A 15,672-nucleotide genomic window follows, 5' to 3' on the forward strand; every position below is an offset into this window, starting at 1 on the left:
GAGCTCTCTGCAGGGACACTTTTTGCCGGCTGATCGGGAAAAATTCGATTCGTGCATCCGAAGTTGGCTAATATTCGGATTCGGCACGAATCGAATTTTTCCTGAAATTCGAAACGAATTCCACTTCGCCTGGTTCGATTCGCTCATCTCTACTTCCAACCTAGGGCAAGAATTTAGCTAATGAACCCAGAGAAAAATCAGAACGGCTCATCTAATCTGAGTTATTGACTCAAAGTACTGAAAGCCTTTGGGTTAGCATAATAGTCCAGCAACTAGAATTTCCAAAAGAGACTTTAGTACTGACAGCTCCTATTTGCTCTTACCAATTGTTCAGTGTCTGCCACCCCTCTCTGCCAATCCCTCCACTGGCCTCCATTCAGTGTCCTCCACCCCTCTCTGCCAATCCCTCTACTGGCCTCCATTCAGTGTCCTCCACCCCTCTCTGCCAATCCCTCCACTGGCTTCCATTCAGTGTCCTCCACCCCTCTCTGCCAATCCCTCCACTGGCTTCCATTCAGTGTCCTCCACCCCTCTCTGCCAATCCCTCCACTGGCATCCATTCAGTGTTCTCCATCCCTCTCTGCCAATCCCTCCACTGGCTTCCATTCAGTGTTCTCCACCCCTCTCTGCCAATCCCTCCACTGGCTTCCATTCAGTGTCCTCCACCCCTCTCTGCCAATCCCTCCACTGACTTCCATTCAGTGTCCTCCACCGCTCTCTGCCAATCCCTCCACTGGCCTCCATTCAGTGTCCTCCACCCCTCTCTGCCAATCCCTCCACTGGCTTCCATTCAGTGTCCTCCACCCCTCTCTGCCAATCCCTCCACTGGCTTCCATTCAGTGTCCTCCACCCCTCTCTGACAATCCCTCTACTGGCTTCCATTCAGTGTCCTCCACCCCTCTCTGACAATACCTCCACTGGCTTCCGCTTACTCAACTAATTAAATTCAAGGTACTTACAACAACTTCTAAAGCCATCCACAACTCAGCCCCCAGCTACATCACTAACCTAGTCTCAAAATTCCAGTCTTCCAGTTCTTTTCCTTCCTCCCAAGACCTCCTGCTCTCCAGCTCCTTTGTTACCTCCTCTTATTCTTGCCTTCAGTACTTTTCCAAAGGTACTCCCATCCTCTGAAACTCCCTTCCCCAATGTGTCCGACTATCTCCTACCCTGTCCACTTTTAGACAATCCCTAAAAACCTCATCTCTTAAGAGAGGCTTATCCTGCCCCCTCCTAGCAACGGTACATGTATTTTTCTCTATCAGCCCATCCCCCGCAGTTATTACTTTTTGTATCAATTGACCCTCCCTCTTAGATTGTAAGCTCTACTGAGCAGGGCCCTCTGATCCCTCCTGTATTAATTTGTATTGTAACTGTACTGTCATCCTTTGTGCAAACTGCTGGCGCTATATAAATCCTGCATAATAATAATAGTACAGATTTCCTCAAATAGGACTAACCCTCTCAGATGGATATTTTATTGCAGGTGACGTCTGGCAGACTGAGACTGCCCCAGGTTTCTTTCTTAGATCTTGATTGCTCTTACAGGGAGATCTTCCTGCTATAATCCATGACTGTTCCTGGCCACCTTTGCTCTGGCTATGTTTTCCGCAGTCTAAAATAAATATGAAAACCCAATAGAGAGAATGGGACATCTCATAATGGCCACATCAGTTGTGAAAACCTGTGATGCTCAACAAAGATCTCAATAAGAGAATCCCCAGGAGATATAAAGAACTAACAGGCATTTTATCTCAGCAGCACCTACAAAGAACTAAAATATCAGTTTGGAGTTGACTGATCCTTCCACTTTAAATATAAGCGGCTCTAATACAAAAACGTGTTGTCTGTTCCAATCACAACTTACTACACATGTCCAGTCAGCAGGCATCTCTCTTCTCCAGGTAATGCTCCATGGCACAGAGTGTGGCTCTAAGGAGTAAGTATACCCAGCTGAACTCAGAGCTTCCAGCATACCTTCTGACCCTGCATCTTGGAGAAGACCTGCGCAATAAGAGATCAATCAACAACACAATGTAGACATATATGTGTGATTTGCAATGATGCAAAAAGTTGATCTGTAATGTTAGCAAGCACCAAAAGACAATTTATATAGTGCCAACTCTCAATGAGTCAAATTTGCTTGTAAACTCTACATGTAAGAACACAAGGCCTAACCTTGCAGATACCCTCTTCTGGTCCTCCAAAAAAGCTGCCAAACACTAATCTGAAATGGTAGCTTGCGCCAAAAGACTATATATATATATATATATATATATATATATATAGCCAGTTCTCAATGTGCCCCATTTGTTTGTAAACCCTGCATGGAAGAACATAGAGGTGACCAAGAAGTCCTGGCTGGAGCAATTCGATGAGCCTTGCTACTGGAATATTACTAAGGTCAAAGTGGATTACAGAGCTGAGGTGAGGGAGAGTTCAGAAGATCATGACCGCCGTCCTGCAAAATTGAGAGGGTAGAAAGTGGCGCTGACAATCTTAGCCAGAATACACACCATGGTATTTAAGCTCATCAGACTCTAAGGACTGATTCACACTAGGAATCGCACCGGTATGCGCTGCACGTTCCTGTACGATTCATATGCAGTTATGTGCAGTACGATTTCAGCCTATTCATTTTAAATGGGCTGAAATTGTACTGCACTGCACCTAAATTAGTGCATGCACTACTTTTGTAAACGCACTACAACTGGATTGCATGGTACTTTTGTACCATGCAATGTGGTGTGGGCCAATGCACTGTGTTTACTGTGTCAGTAATATTGCACTGACACCCACTGCAGGTCGCAAGGGCAGCGCATTCAGAATGCGGTGCACGAAACCCGCGCAGCATTCTAGTGTGAATCAGCCCTTAAGGATACTGCACACATGGACATGGTAGACAAGACAGCACACTTGCTTGCCTGCCTCTTACGTCTTCTGCATGTTGTGTTCATTTTTGTGGGCTAGAAGCCAAGGTGGGGTCATGTGTAATATAAGGCTGTGGTGATGCCATGGGAACCTCATTTCATTTTTTTTCCCTCCTGGTGCATCAAGGGAGGGAGGCCTTGGGGTACTTTACAATGCCACGTCATCAGGGGGCTTGCTGAGGCTCTGGTTCTTGCAGCCAGCCCCCTGATGAAGTGAAACATGCATGCCATCATGAGGCCAGCTACAAGAACCCAAAATAGATAGTTCCCCCCTGATGTTGTAAGTAAATGAGATGGTGGAGCAAGACCTGGAATGCTGCAGTGGATCGGTGGTTTGACCCAGGACAACACTATATCAGCTGGATGTGTAAGTATGTATTTTGAAGGTAACCCTGCTAACAAGATAGGAGGGGAACAAAAATAGAACACAGGGATGGTAAAGGGTCATTGAGGTTGCTCTTTTAATAATACATAGAACCTTCCTAGATCTATTGCCATCATTTTCCCTACAGTTCTACATATCACTATTCTTATAGTAAATTATTTATTGTATGGTGACATAGGTTCAGATGTAACAAATACTCCAGTACAGGGTGGATTTGATTTAAATCAAACTGAGTTAAATCACAATTTAAATCACTAGTCAGTAAGGCTTGATTTAAATCCTAGTTTTCTACATAAAGACTGATTCTTGCTGGTATATCTTTAATATGCAAGTAGATGAAGATTTTTAGAATAACAACTTTTCATATTAGTTTTTTTATCCCCAGTTTAATAGGTTAATCATTCATATTTGGACAACTTTTCTGTTGTACTTAGGAAGGAGAAAAATAATCATTACCTTAATAATAACAATTTAAATAGATTTATTCAACTGAAACAATAACATTCCAGCATATGTGATTTCCTTAAACAAACATCCATGTTTGGTAACTAATTTGGCTAAACAAAATATATATATTTTAAGAAACTTAGACTGTCAGCCCCTTCCTCCTCACACTTAGTTTCACTTTCTTCTTGTGCAGATCTATTCCACTCCAAACAATCAGAAAAATATTGTTTCTATTCTATTCACTGAACTTCTTGAAACTTAGCAGTGAAGGGGTTGATTCTGTATTCATAGGTTTGTAGAAGTTAGGATTAAGGTCTTTTTCTTAACTCTGTTCATGTTAAAACATTTTTGCTGTGAAGCAGAGGCATGTGATCTCCGCTGAGTAAAATTCAGTTTTGAGAACTGCAAAAGTAAACCAAGCATCTGTGATAATATCTTGTAGGCAGAGAAACTGCCCAATAATCTTACAAAAACCTCTGGAAGAGCATGACATTGTGAATGTAGTCATGGAATTTATTTACCAAAAAAAATTAAACATATACAGCCTTATTCTACATAATTAAAAAACTAATCTTTATTTCATGATGGAATAACCTTTGGATGGTAATATATTTTTCTCAAAAAGCATTTTATTCAAAAAAATCCGATTTTAAATAAAAAAAATCAGATTTAAATAAAAACAAATTAGATTTTTTTAAAAAAAATCATTGATTTTTATCCACCCTGCTCCAGTATATACACTATATTGCCAAAAGTATTGGGACACCCCTCTAAATCATTGGATTCAGGGGTTCCAATCATTTTCATGGCCACAGGTGTATAAAATCATCACCTAGGCATGCAGACTCCTTCTACAAACATTTGTGAAAGAATGGGTCACTCTCAGGAGCTCAGTGTATTGAAGTGTGGTCCTGTGATAGGTTGCCACCTGTGCAGTAAGTCCATCCGTGACATTTCCTTACTACTAAATATTCCATGGTCAACTGTTAGTGGTATTATAACAAACTGGGAAGAACAGCAACTCAGCCACAAAGTGGTAGGCCACGTAAAATGACAGAGTGGGGTCAGCGAATGCTGAATCGCACAGTGTACAGATGTCGCCAACTGTCTGCAGAGTAAGTAGCTAAAGGCCTCCATACTTTGTGTGGCCTTTAGATTAGCACAACAACAGTGTGTAGAGAGCTTCATGGAATGGGTTTCCATGGCCAAGCAGCTGCATCCGGGCATTACATCACCAAGTACAATCCAAAGCATTGAATGCAGTAGTGTAAAGCATGCCACCACTGGACTCTAGAGCAGTGGAGATGTTTCTCTGTCTGGTAATCCAGTGGACGTGTCTGGGTTTGGCGGTTGCCAGTAAAACGGTACTTGCCTGACTGCATTGTGCCAAGTGTAAAGTTTGGTGGAGGGGGGATTACGGTGTGGGGTTGTTTTTCAGGGGTTGGGCTTGGCTCCTTAGTTCCAGTGAAGGGAACTCTTAAGGCATCAGCATACCAAGATATTTTGGACAATTTCATGCTCCCAACTTTGTGGGAACAGTTTGGGTATGTTCCCTTCTTGTTCCAACGTGATTGTGCACCAGTGCACAAAAGAAGGTCCATAAAGACATGGATGATTGAGTTTGGGGTGGAGGAACTTGACTGGCCTGCACAGAGTCCTGACCTCAACCCCATAGAACACCTTTGGGATGAACTAGAGCGGAGACTGTGAGCCAGGCCTTCTCATCCAACATTCGTGCCTGACCTGACAAATGTGCTTCTGGAAGAATGATCAAACCTTCCCATAGACACCCTCCTAAACCTTGTGGACGGCCTTCCCAGAAGAGTTGAAGCTGTTATAGCTGCAAAGGGCGGGGCCAACTCAATATTGAACCCTACGGACTAAGACTGAGATGCTATTAAAGTTCATGTGTGTGTAAAGGCAGGTGTCCCAATACTTTTGGCAATATAGTGTATGTTTAGATAGCACAAACTGAGAGCTGTTGATTTCATGATAGATGTACCAGCTACATCTTGCAGAACTTTAGTTAAACCTCCAGTGTATACTTATGATAGGGACAGATTATAATTTAGAGTTGTTATTGAAAGACTGTCAGCTAAGAGCACGCACACATAAAGAGGTTTAAGGGGTGTTTTCTTTGATGTACTCCAGTGAAGATAGCTGCAGGATTCTAGAATACCACTGAAGAACTCTGAAGACCTAAGGTGACCGAAGGAGGATGGATAAATTTGAAAGGTTATGTTTGCCAACTTGCTTGATTTTCCTAAATAATATATGAAACTAGCTAGGTTTTGTTAACAGTGTGCTCATTCTTTAATCTTAATTTACATATTTTAACTTGTGTTTGTGTCTTCCAGAACATGGACCATGGGCAAGCCTGGGGTTATTTAACATATCGCGGTAGGTCCTGGTACATTAAATGTCATTACAAATTTTAAAAAAAAGCAACAGACCAAAAACATACTGTAAAAAGTTTAATAGAAATCCATGTTAATATTTTAGTTCAACGAAATTATTAAGGGAAAGTTAATGTGTATTAAGGTAAAAAAAACCTTCTGCATGTAGCTTCCCCTTGTACTCACCTGAGCCCAATCTCAATCCAGCAGTGTGCACAGGAGCAGCCGTTCTCTTGGCTCTCTCCCTCCTCATTGGTTCCCACTGCTGTCAATCAGAGCCAGGGAGGAGCCGCGCTCTGTGCGTCTATGGACACACAGAGCCAGCTCGGAAGCAAGCATGCTTGCTATGAGGGCACTCGGTGGGGGCAAAGAGCCAGGAGTGCCAGCAGGGGAACTCACGGAGAGGAGAATTGGGGCTGCTCTGTGCAAAACCATTGCACACAGCAGTTAAGTATAACATGTTTGTTATTTAACCACTTCAAGTCCGGACACTTTTACCCCCTTCCTGTCCAGGCCAATTTTCAGCTTTCAGTGCTATCACACTTTGAATGACAATTAATATTTGGCAAATAATATTTCATCGTAAATCTTGGCCAAAATTTATTCCGTTTATCTTTTTAGTAAAAAAAATAAATAAATAACCCAAATTAGTTTATAACCAAAATTATAATTTTTAAACATTTGTTTGTACATTTTTATTTTATTTTTTTATTATTATTATTATTATTTTAACATACTGTCGCCCTAGCAGTACAGTGTCACCATGGTGACACTACTACTTGTGGGGGGTGATGAAGATTTTTTTTTTTTTTTTTTTTTTTACACTGATTGCTTTTACACCCATAAAGGCTATAAAAGCAATCATTGCTCCTTCTCTCTGGCTGCATTCTTGTAGCCATTGAGAACTACTGTGTGAGCTGTGATTGGTCACAGCTTGTCACATGGTACAAGGCTGTTGTGAATAGCTTTGTACCATGTGACCTCTGTGATCATTCACAGATTTCACACGTAGTAAGCAATGATGTCAGAAGTAACATCTTGCTTAATACTCTGCATGTGATCACTGATTGGCCAATCAGTGATTACATGATCGGTACCTTGCACAGAGGTCCCATACGACGATCGGTGTTCCACTGTGTCCGGAGGACACAGCGGGCACTAGATCACAGTGCTCCCAGGGAGTGCGCACAAGCAGGGGGCGGGGAGGTTGTTTATAAATGTTTACCCGACCCTGTACTGCCACCGTCTGGCCGTTTATATACAACAGCTGGACAGGAAGTGGTTAAAAAAAAATAAAAAGCAATCCTTTACAATTAGTTTAATAATTAAGGTTGGTGGTAAAAATGTCTGGATGACATCTAAAATACTGTTTTCTATAAAGGAAGGGGTGTGGGAGTTTGCTTAAAACCGTGCGTACATGCTCTCTGATGATCCCGTCCAGCTAGTCTTGAGGGAACATATCAACGTAGAGAAATCTTGTGGATGCATTTTGTTATATAATTCTGTTTTCATAGATCCTGTTGTCTGCAGATGACTTTATTGAAGAAAAAAAAAAAAAGCAAGTCTTTCTGGCAGGACTGCTTAGAACCCAGTGCAGCCTTCAAATGATAGCATCTGAAAGGGAGTATGCCATAAAATTTGATTGCAACATCCGACCTTTTACTCATAGGCAAGCAACACAAACTGAAGCCACAGCAAATGAGGGGTTATGAAATGTGAAAAAAAAAAATAATTGGCCAAACTAACTCATTATATTAATTTTCCAAATTCTAGTATACATTCTTACACATATACATAGGAATAGATTTACTAAAACTGGAGCGTTCAGGATCTGGTGCAGCTGTGCATGGTAGCCAATCAGCTTCTAACTTCAGCTTGTTCAATTAAGCTTTGACAAAACCTGGAAGCTGATTGGTTTCTATGCAGAGCTGCACCAGCTTTTGCACCCTCCAGTTTAAGTAGATAACCCCTATTGTTTCCTTTTAATTCTTTGTAGAGTTTGCAGTGAATAGTTTGGTAAACAGTGTAGAAAAGTAATTGATGAACTAAGCTGTTTAACCACTTGCCTACCAGGCACTTATACCCCCTTATTTACCAGGCCAATTTTCAGCTTTCAGCGCTGCCGCACTTTGATTGACAATTGCACGGTCATGCAACATTGTACCCATATGAAATTTTGATAATTTTTTTCTCACAAATAGAGCTTTCTTTTGGTGGTATTTAATCGCCACTGGGCGCTTTACTTTTTGCGCTATAAATAAAAAAGTGCAAAAAATTTGAAAAAAAAAAAGTTTCTTTGTTTCTATTATAACATTTTTCAAACAGGCATTTTTTTCTCCTTCACTGATGTGCGTTAATGAGGCAGCACTGATGGGCACTGATAGGCGGCCCTGATGGGCACTGATAGGCAGCACTAAAGGGCACTGATAGGCAGTACTAATGAGGTGGCACGGATAGGCGGCACTGATAGACAGCACTAATGAGGTGTCACGGATAGGCGGCACTAATATGAAGCACTGATAGGTGGCACTGATAGGTGACACTGATGATGGGTACTGATAGACGGCACTGACTGGCATCACTGCTGGGCACTGACTGGCAGCACTGACTGGCACAACCCCTGGGCACTGACTGGTGGCACTGACTGGCAGCACTGCTGGGCTGCACTGGTGGGTGGCACTGGTGGGCAGCACTGGTGGGTGGGCACAGGTGGGTGGCACTGGTGGGCACAGGTGGGTGGGCACAGGTGGGTGGCACTGTTGGGCACATGTAGGTGGCACTTCTGGGCACAGGTAGGTGGCACTGCAGAGTGGCACAGGTGGATGCACTGCTGGGCACAGGTGGGTGATCTGCTGGGCACAGGTGGGCGGAGCTAGTGGGCGCACTGCTGGGCACAGGTGGGCGGAACTTGCGGGTGGCACTGCTGGGCACCGATCATCAGGGCACTGATCATCAGTGCCCTGATGATCGGTGCCGATCCCCGCTCTGACAACTGCAGGTTCTCGGCAGTACTTTCCTCACGATCTGACAGCGTGAGGAAAGTGCAGCCGAGAACCGGCACTTGCATTTCCCTCTGATCAGCGTGTCATTGGACACCGCTGATCAGGTGGTAAAAGGCGCTGTGATTGGCCTTTTACCACATCACGTGATCAGCTGTGTCTGTAGGACACAGCGATCACGGAGATCGCCGGGTGCGCGCCCCCTGGGGCGCGCAGGAGAGCGCGTTCTGGGGGGACGTCATATGACGTCCACTCAGAACTGGCCGGCCGCAGTGAAGCCGTCATTCGGCTATCTGCGGTCGGCAGGTAGTTAAGAAAGAGAGTGAAGTACACTATATGGTTAACGATTTGCGGACATTTATTGACCATCAAACCCATATGAGTTTGTTGGACATCTCAGGTTAATTAAGGGTATTCGTATTGAACAATTGCCACCAGATTGTAATTGTCTGAATGTCTTTAGGAACAATCGAGTATTGTCCATGATACTTTTTTTATTTGCACTAAAGCCTGGTACACACTGAATGAGAAAAAAAACGGACAGCTCAGGAGGAGCCACTGTACTAATTATTATTGTTATATAGGATTTTTATAGCGCCAATGGTTTGCTCAGCGCTTTACATTATAGTGGGAGACAATACAGTAACAATACAGTTCAATACAAGAGGGAATTGAGGGCCCTGATCCTTGGAGCTTACAATCTAAGAGGGAGGGGTGAGTGGTACAATAGGTAAAACTGTGGGGGATGGAGTGGTTGGAAGCATAGAGGATTCCAGTATTAGCAGAGGGCGGGATAGGCTTCCCTGAAGAGAGAGATTTTAATGATAGCCTAAAGGTAAGTAGAGTAGGTGATAGTCTGATAGATTTGGGTAGGGAGTTCCAGAGAATGGGTGATGCCTTGGAGAAGTCTTGGAGATGAGCATGGGAGGAGGAGATAAGGGAGCTAGAGAGTAGGAGGTCTTGCGAGGAGCAAGGAGTACGGTTTGGGTGATAGAGATAAGATCAGATATGTAAATTGGGGCAGTGTTGTAGATGGCTTTGTATGTCATAGTATACTAATGATCCGATATTGGTACAGCGAGCTCCCCTGCTGTGCTATTGGGTTCTGACAGGGATGCCCCCCATCCCGGACAGAACACTTCGGTCAACACTGTCAGCCATTGGCTGAGAGCACTGATCAGGAGCTGATCAGCAGACCTTCTTCAATCATGCCTCTTTGACAGAAGCCGACCGAACGTCTGGCTTCTGACAGACCGGCTACCACATCGGGCCAAATATGCAATAAAAATTGGAAGATGCCAAAATACCGCTCGACATTTGGCCCGTGTGTAGTAGGCTTGACATCCAAATCTAAATGTCTTTGTATGCTAGAGAATTGTAGAATGAACAGTACCCTTCACTAAAACACATTCACTCAATTATTTGGAGTGGGGTCCTTGTAGCTTTAGCCATATAGCGTATTTCTCATCCAGGATCATAAGCAGAGCCTATCTTAGGTAGAGTGACTTGATGATCTTATATTGATGGTCATCTTCTTCATTCACCCAGGTAAAACCGTGCCTGAAGAGCAGGAGATCAGCAAAGTCATGTACCATGACTGGCGTCTTATACCACGGCATGAAGAAGAGAACTTCAAGCAATTTATCCCTCTGCCGGAGCCAGAACCTGTCCGCTATGTGCCATACCCACCACTACTGAGGGCTATTGCTCTGGCTCAGTTGCAGAAAGAAGGAAAGCCTTTAACAGAGCCCATGCTGGACATTGGGAGATTACGGGAATCTGATCATGAGCTCCAAAAGGAGCTTAAAGTGAGGAGAGCCAAAACAGGGACACCAGTGTGATAAGGCCATGGACTTCTGCTACTTCCTAGAAACATGGATTCATGTACAGTTTATTGTCAGCAGCGTGACCTTCAAACCAAAATGGCAACAAAGTGCCATGGTAATTGGGGTTGTGGGCTCTGCTCTTTGTTGAGGGTTGTTTTCAGTTATAGACCATACTGAGTAAAGACTACACAACACCTTCCGTAATTGAAAATTGTCATTTTTACTCAATGACACCATAAGTAACTGTTGGACTTTCCTATTTGATGTTTACTGGGCTGTTATAAAACTTTATATAAAATCACACCATTATGTGCTACTGAGAATTTAAAGGCATTCCATATATGCAGTGCTCAGCATAAATGAGTACACCCCTTTTGAAAAGTAAGATTTTATTCAACATCTCAACACAAGAACAATTTCCAAAATGTTGGCAAAACTGAGTTTTATGTAACATTTGTTTTGCTCATTACATGAAAGTAAGGTTAATAGTATAACGTAGATTACAAAATCTTCAGTTTTACTCCAATTAGTTGATGCAAAAATGAATACACCCCACAACAAAAACTACTATATCTAGTATTTTGTATGACCTCCATGATTTGTAAGGACAGCACCAAGTCTTCTAAGCTTGGAATGAACAAGTTGGCAACATTGCAACATCTACATTTTTCCATTCTTCGAGAACAACCTCTTAGAGCCTGGATGCTGGATGGAAAGTGATGCTCAACTTGTCTTTTAAGATTTCCCCATAGGTGTTCGATTGGGTTCAGATCAGGAGACATACTTGGCCACTGAATCACTTTCACCTTGTTCTTCAGAAATGCAACAGTGGCCTTAGATGTGTGTTTTGGATCATTGTCATGTTGGAAAAGTGCACAACTTCTCTTTCAATACAGAGCAGTACATCAGTGAATTCATGATACCATGAATTAAATTCAGCTCCCCGACACCAGCAGCACTCATGCGGCAGCACAGAAGGACATTGCCACCACTATGTTTCACTGTAGGCACCATGCATTTTTCTTTGTACTCCTCACCTTTGCAACACCGTACAGTTTTGAAGCCATCAGTTCCAAAAACATTTATCTTGGTCTCATCACTCCAGAGTACAGAGTCCCAGTAGTCTTCTTTTTGAGTATGCTCCCTGGCAAATTCTAGGCAGGATTTTTTGTGCATGGGAGAGGTTTCCTATGTGGATGACACCCATGCATGCCATTCCTATGCATGCCATTGCAGTATACGCCATATTGCGTCATAGGAAACAATTGCCCCAGTTTTTGCTTTCTATTTTAGACAACTGCAATGAACTTGCATGGAGATTTTCTTTAACCCCTCTCATCAGAAGACGCTCTTGTCGAGGTGTCAACTTCCGTGGACAGCCTGGAAGTCTCTGTGAGATGGTTGCAGTTCCATATTTTTTAAATTTTTGTATCACTTTTGATACAGAATTCTGACTGATAAGTAAAGTGTTGCTGATCTTCTTGTAGCCTTCACCTTTCTTGTGTAAAGAAATTATTTTCTTTCTCAGGCCTTGTGACATTTCTCTTCCATGTGGTGCCATTGCTGACAGCATGAAATGGGAGGGGTTTTCTTTGTTAAGTAATGCCCTTTTATAATCAACTGCTGTACACCTGTTTAATGAATATTTAGACTCACCTGTAGTTGAATTCTTGTTAATTAGGATTTTATTGTCTAAAACTTAGCTTTGCGTCTAAGACTTTCATTGAGGTGTATTCATTTTTGCAATATGGTCTTGAATGAATTTGTTAGGAAAAATATTTTCTTGAATATTACTGAATAAGTTTAAACTAGGTGGAAACTGAACCCACATCAGAGGGAAGCAACTCTGCCCATGGTATCGCAGGACACTAGCACATCGAGGGGAGGGGATATATGAGCCGTGGCATATAGTGTGGCCCCTCTCGGAAGCCACGTAGGCCGTGAACCTCCAGCTCTACGGATGGGGGTCAAACAGAACCCGATTCCCCGCTCCAGGCAGCGGAGCAGGTCTACAGGGATCCCCAATGTCGGCAGGATCCCATTATCCCCAGGATGGAGACAGATGCTGTAAGGTGCTTTTTATGGTGGTATTTATTCACCACTGAGTTTTTTTTTGCTAAATAAACAAAAAAACACAAACTTTTGAAAAAAAAACCACGCATTTTTCTTTGTTTCTGTTATGAAAATAACCCAAATTATTGTATATTATTAGTCTGTAGGAAAGTTATAGAGTCCACAAACCATGGTATATACAGTGGGGATCGAAAGTTTGGGCACCCCAGCTAAATATTTGTATTAATGTGCATAAAGAAGCCAAGGAAAGATGGAAAAATCTCCAAAAGGCATCAAATTACAGATTAGACATTCTTATAATATGTCAACAAAAGTTAGATTTTATTTCCATCATTTACACTTTCAAAATAACAGAAAACAAAAAAATGGCATCTGCAAAAGTTTGGGCACCCTGCAGAGTTAATATCTTGTACTGCCCCCTTTGGCAAGTATCACAGCTTGTAAACGCTTTTTGTAGCTGAAAGGAATTGACTCTCGTTCCTCTCGAGCCACTGACCCCCGTCAGTCCCTGGCCTTGATCAGTGTCTGTCCTCAGGCCCGGAGCCCCCTCTGAGACACAGGAAATGCACACAGACACAAGGTGGTATCTCAGAAGGAACTGAATTTATTCTTCCGTGTTTAAACTTATATATGAAACTTAAAACAATGCATGGAAATAGAAGAACCAATCAATTGTCAGATATGCATAAACCAATCAGAATATTACATACGTCAGTCATGCCCAATCATTTGGCATTTATGTAAATTATTATTAAGTGCGTCAAACATGAAATTTTGCTCAGTATAGAAAGTAGACAATTTCCCTATTTAACATTGGCTATAATTATTAATAATCTTGCAACAGGATATATCCAACCGCAGACTTTCAGTCTTGTGCTAGCTAAAAGAAAAAGGGAAGTTACACCTGAAGGGAAAAGAGGAACCTTAGGCTCTTATCGAAAGTAAAAAACAGTCTTAAAACACAAATTCATCTTTAAGTACTGACTAAGTTTTAAAATGGATACTTATCTTAAAATGGCAGAGCTTAGGCTAAGAGACAAAATGGCGGTATGGTAATGCTGAGAGGCTGATTCCTTCAAACCCCCTCTTAGGTCACGCACGTGACCTTACACCTTTTTTACAGGTTGGTACCTGGGGCCCTTAGTAGGTCCTTTATCAAGATACTGATTCCACATGGTTCTAGTAATGGTGGCGTCAATAAGTTTCTGCATTAAACCTCGGATGCAGGGGATACAATAGCAACCACACAGAGTTAATACTGCAGCAGCCATTACTATGGAAATCAGCATAGTTTTCATCAGGGTTCCCCATTTACCAAACCGATTTTCAAATAAACCAGCTAGTGGATTTTCTACTCCTGAGTTTTCAGCCAATTCTTCAGACAACATTTGGAGACCTTGAAGGGCTCTAGTAATGCTTCCATCAGGAGCGGTGTTATTGGGGATAAAAGTACAGCAGTAGGAACCAAACATTTTACATACCCCTCCTTTCTCAGCTAATAACATATCAAGAGCAATGCGGTTTTGCCAAGCAGTAAGGGATGTTGCATCAAGTTGGGCAGAGACCCCCTTTAGAGCATCTCTAGTATAGTTAACAAACCTTTGTTGATTATAATAAATGTAAATAATCCAATCCACATTTTTGTTAGGCTGTACCCATATAGCAATAGAGGCAAACCCTGCAGCAATCTGGTCCTGAGCTTTAAATTCATCAGGGACTCCTCTTGGTACACCTATAGCATCTATGTAAACTCTATTGTCAAAGGAACCACTGGGTGCATTTCTTTTATACCGTCTAGATCTGGATTTTTCCAAGATGGGCAAGCTTCTTATCCCATCTTCTACTTTGATCATAAGAAAGGCATGAGAAGATGGGTCAGAGCGCAGCTTCCCTTCCATCTGCTGGGGAGTCTGGCTCTGAGTCTCATATCTCCACACAGCCACCACACATCTGACAGTTGCTGCCGGTGGTCCTGAAACCATTCCTTCCGGTAGCCTTCTGCGGAGGTGCGGTTGGTCTTAATACAGTAATTAGGTGGAAATGTACCTAAATCTTTACCCTTAGCATCATCATGTTCAAAGCAGGTGAAATTTCCTGGTACCGGTTTAGAGGCCAAAGGTAAATTTCGTAATCCGGTAACAGGGAACTTCTTAACAAAATCAGAACATTCCTTCTCAGTGATGTTATCTTTATACATTCTAATTAGGCAGGACATATTAGTTTCTTCTTCTAACAAAGGAACTGTGGCAAGTAGGGGGCGGGGATTGGCACATGAAACACAGTCTCCCTGTCCCTTGCTCTTAGTGGTCCATCTCACCCATTCAATCCATTCATTTTTGTCAGAGTAACCAGTTTCAATGCTTAATCTGTCTTCTGATTGCATCACTACTCCTGTCACCTCATTATCCAGTCGATCCCTAACTTTGGGGAATGAATTGTCTATGGTATTGACATGGACTCTTGGGGAGGGTTTTACCTGTAATATGAGGTTGGCCCAGGGGTCTGTTCCTGACACAGTTATTCCCAACCTATATTCCCCACTATCTCTGACCTGTGGGTTCCTTATTGTGAAAATGATATTCCCTTGGCCTTTTGCTATAGAGATTCTTTGATAGG

General features: G+C 42.6%; 1 protein-coding gene across 1 annotated transcript; it reads left to right on the plus strand.

Moving 5' to 3' along the window:
- The first annotated feature begins 1,914 nt into the window (after positions 1 to 1,914).
- Positions 1,915 to 10,998, plus strand: LOC149473070 (small ribosomal subunit protein mS34-like). The gene is made up of 4 exons (XM_089683613.1): positions 1,915 to 1,939; positions 2,342 to 2,427; positions 6,120 to 6,162; positions 10,706 to 10,998. Exons 1-4 carry the CDS (start codon positions 1,915 to 1,917, stop codon positions 10,996 to 10,998), a joined length of 447 nt encoding a protein of 148 aa, XP_089539739.1.
- Positions 10,999 to 15,672: the final 4,674 nt, after the last annotated feature.

Source organism: Staurois parvus, unplaced genomic scaffold (genome assembly GCF_062004578.1).
Source record: "Staurois parvus isolate SC_StPar_1 unplaced genomic scaffold, SC_StPar_1.0 ptg000018l, whole genome shotgun sequence".
Taxonomy (NCBI): domain Eukaryota; kingdom Metazoa; phylum Chordata; class Amphibia; order Anura; family Ranidae; genus Staurois; species Staurois parvus.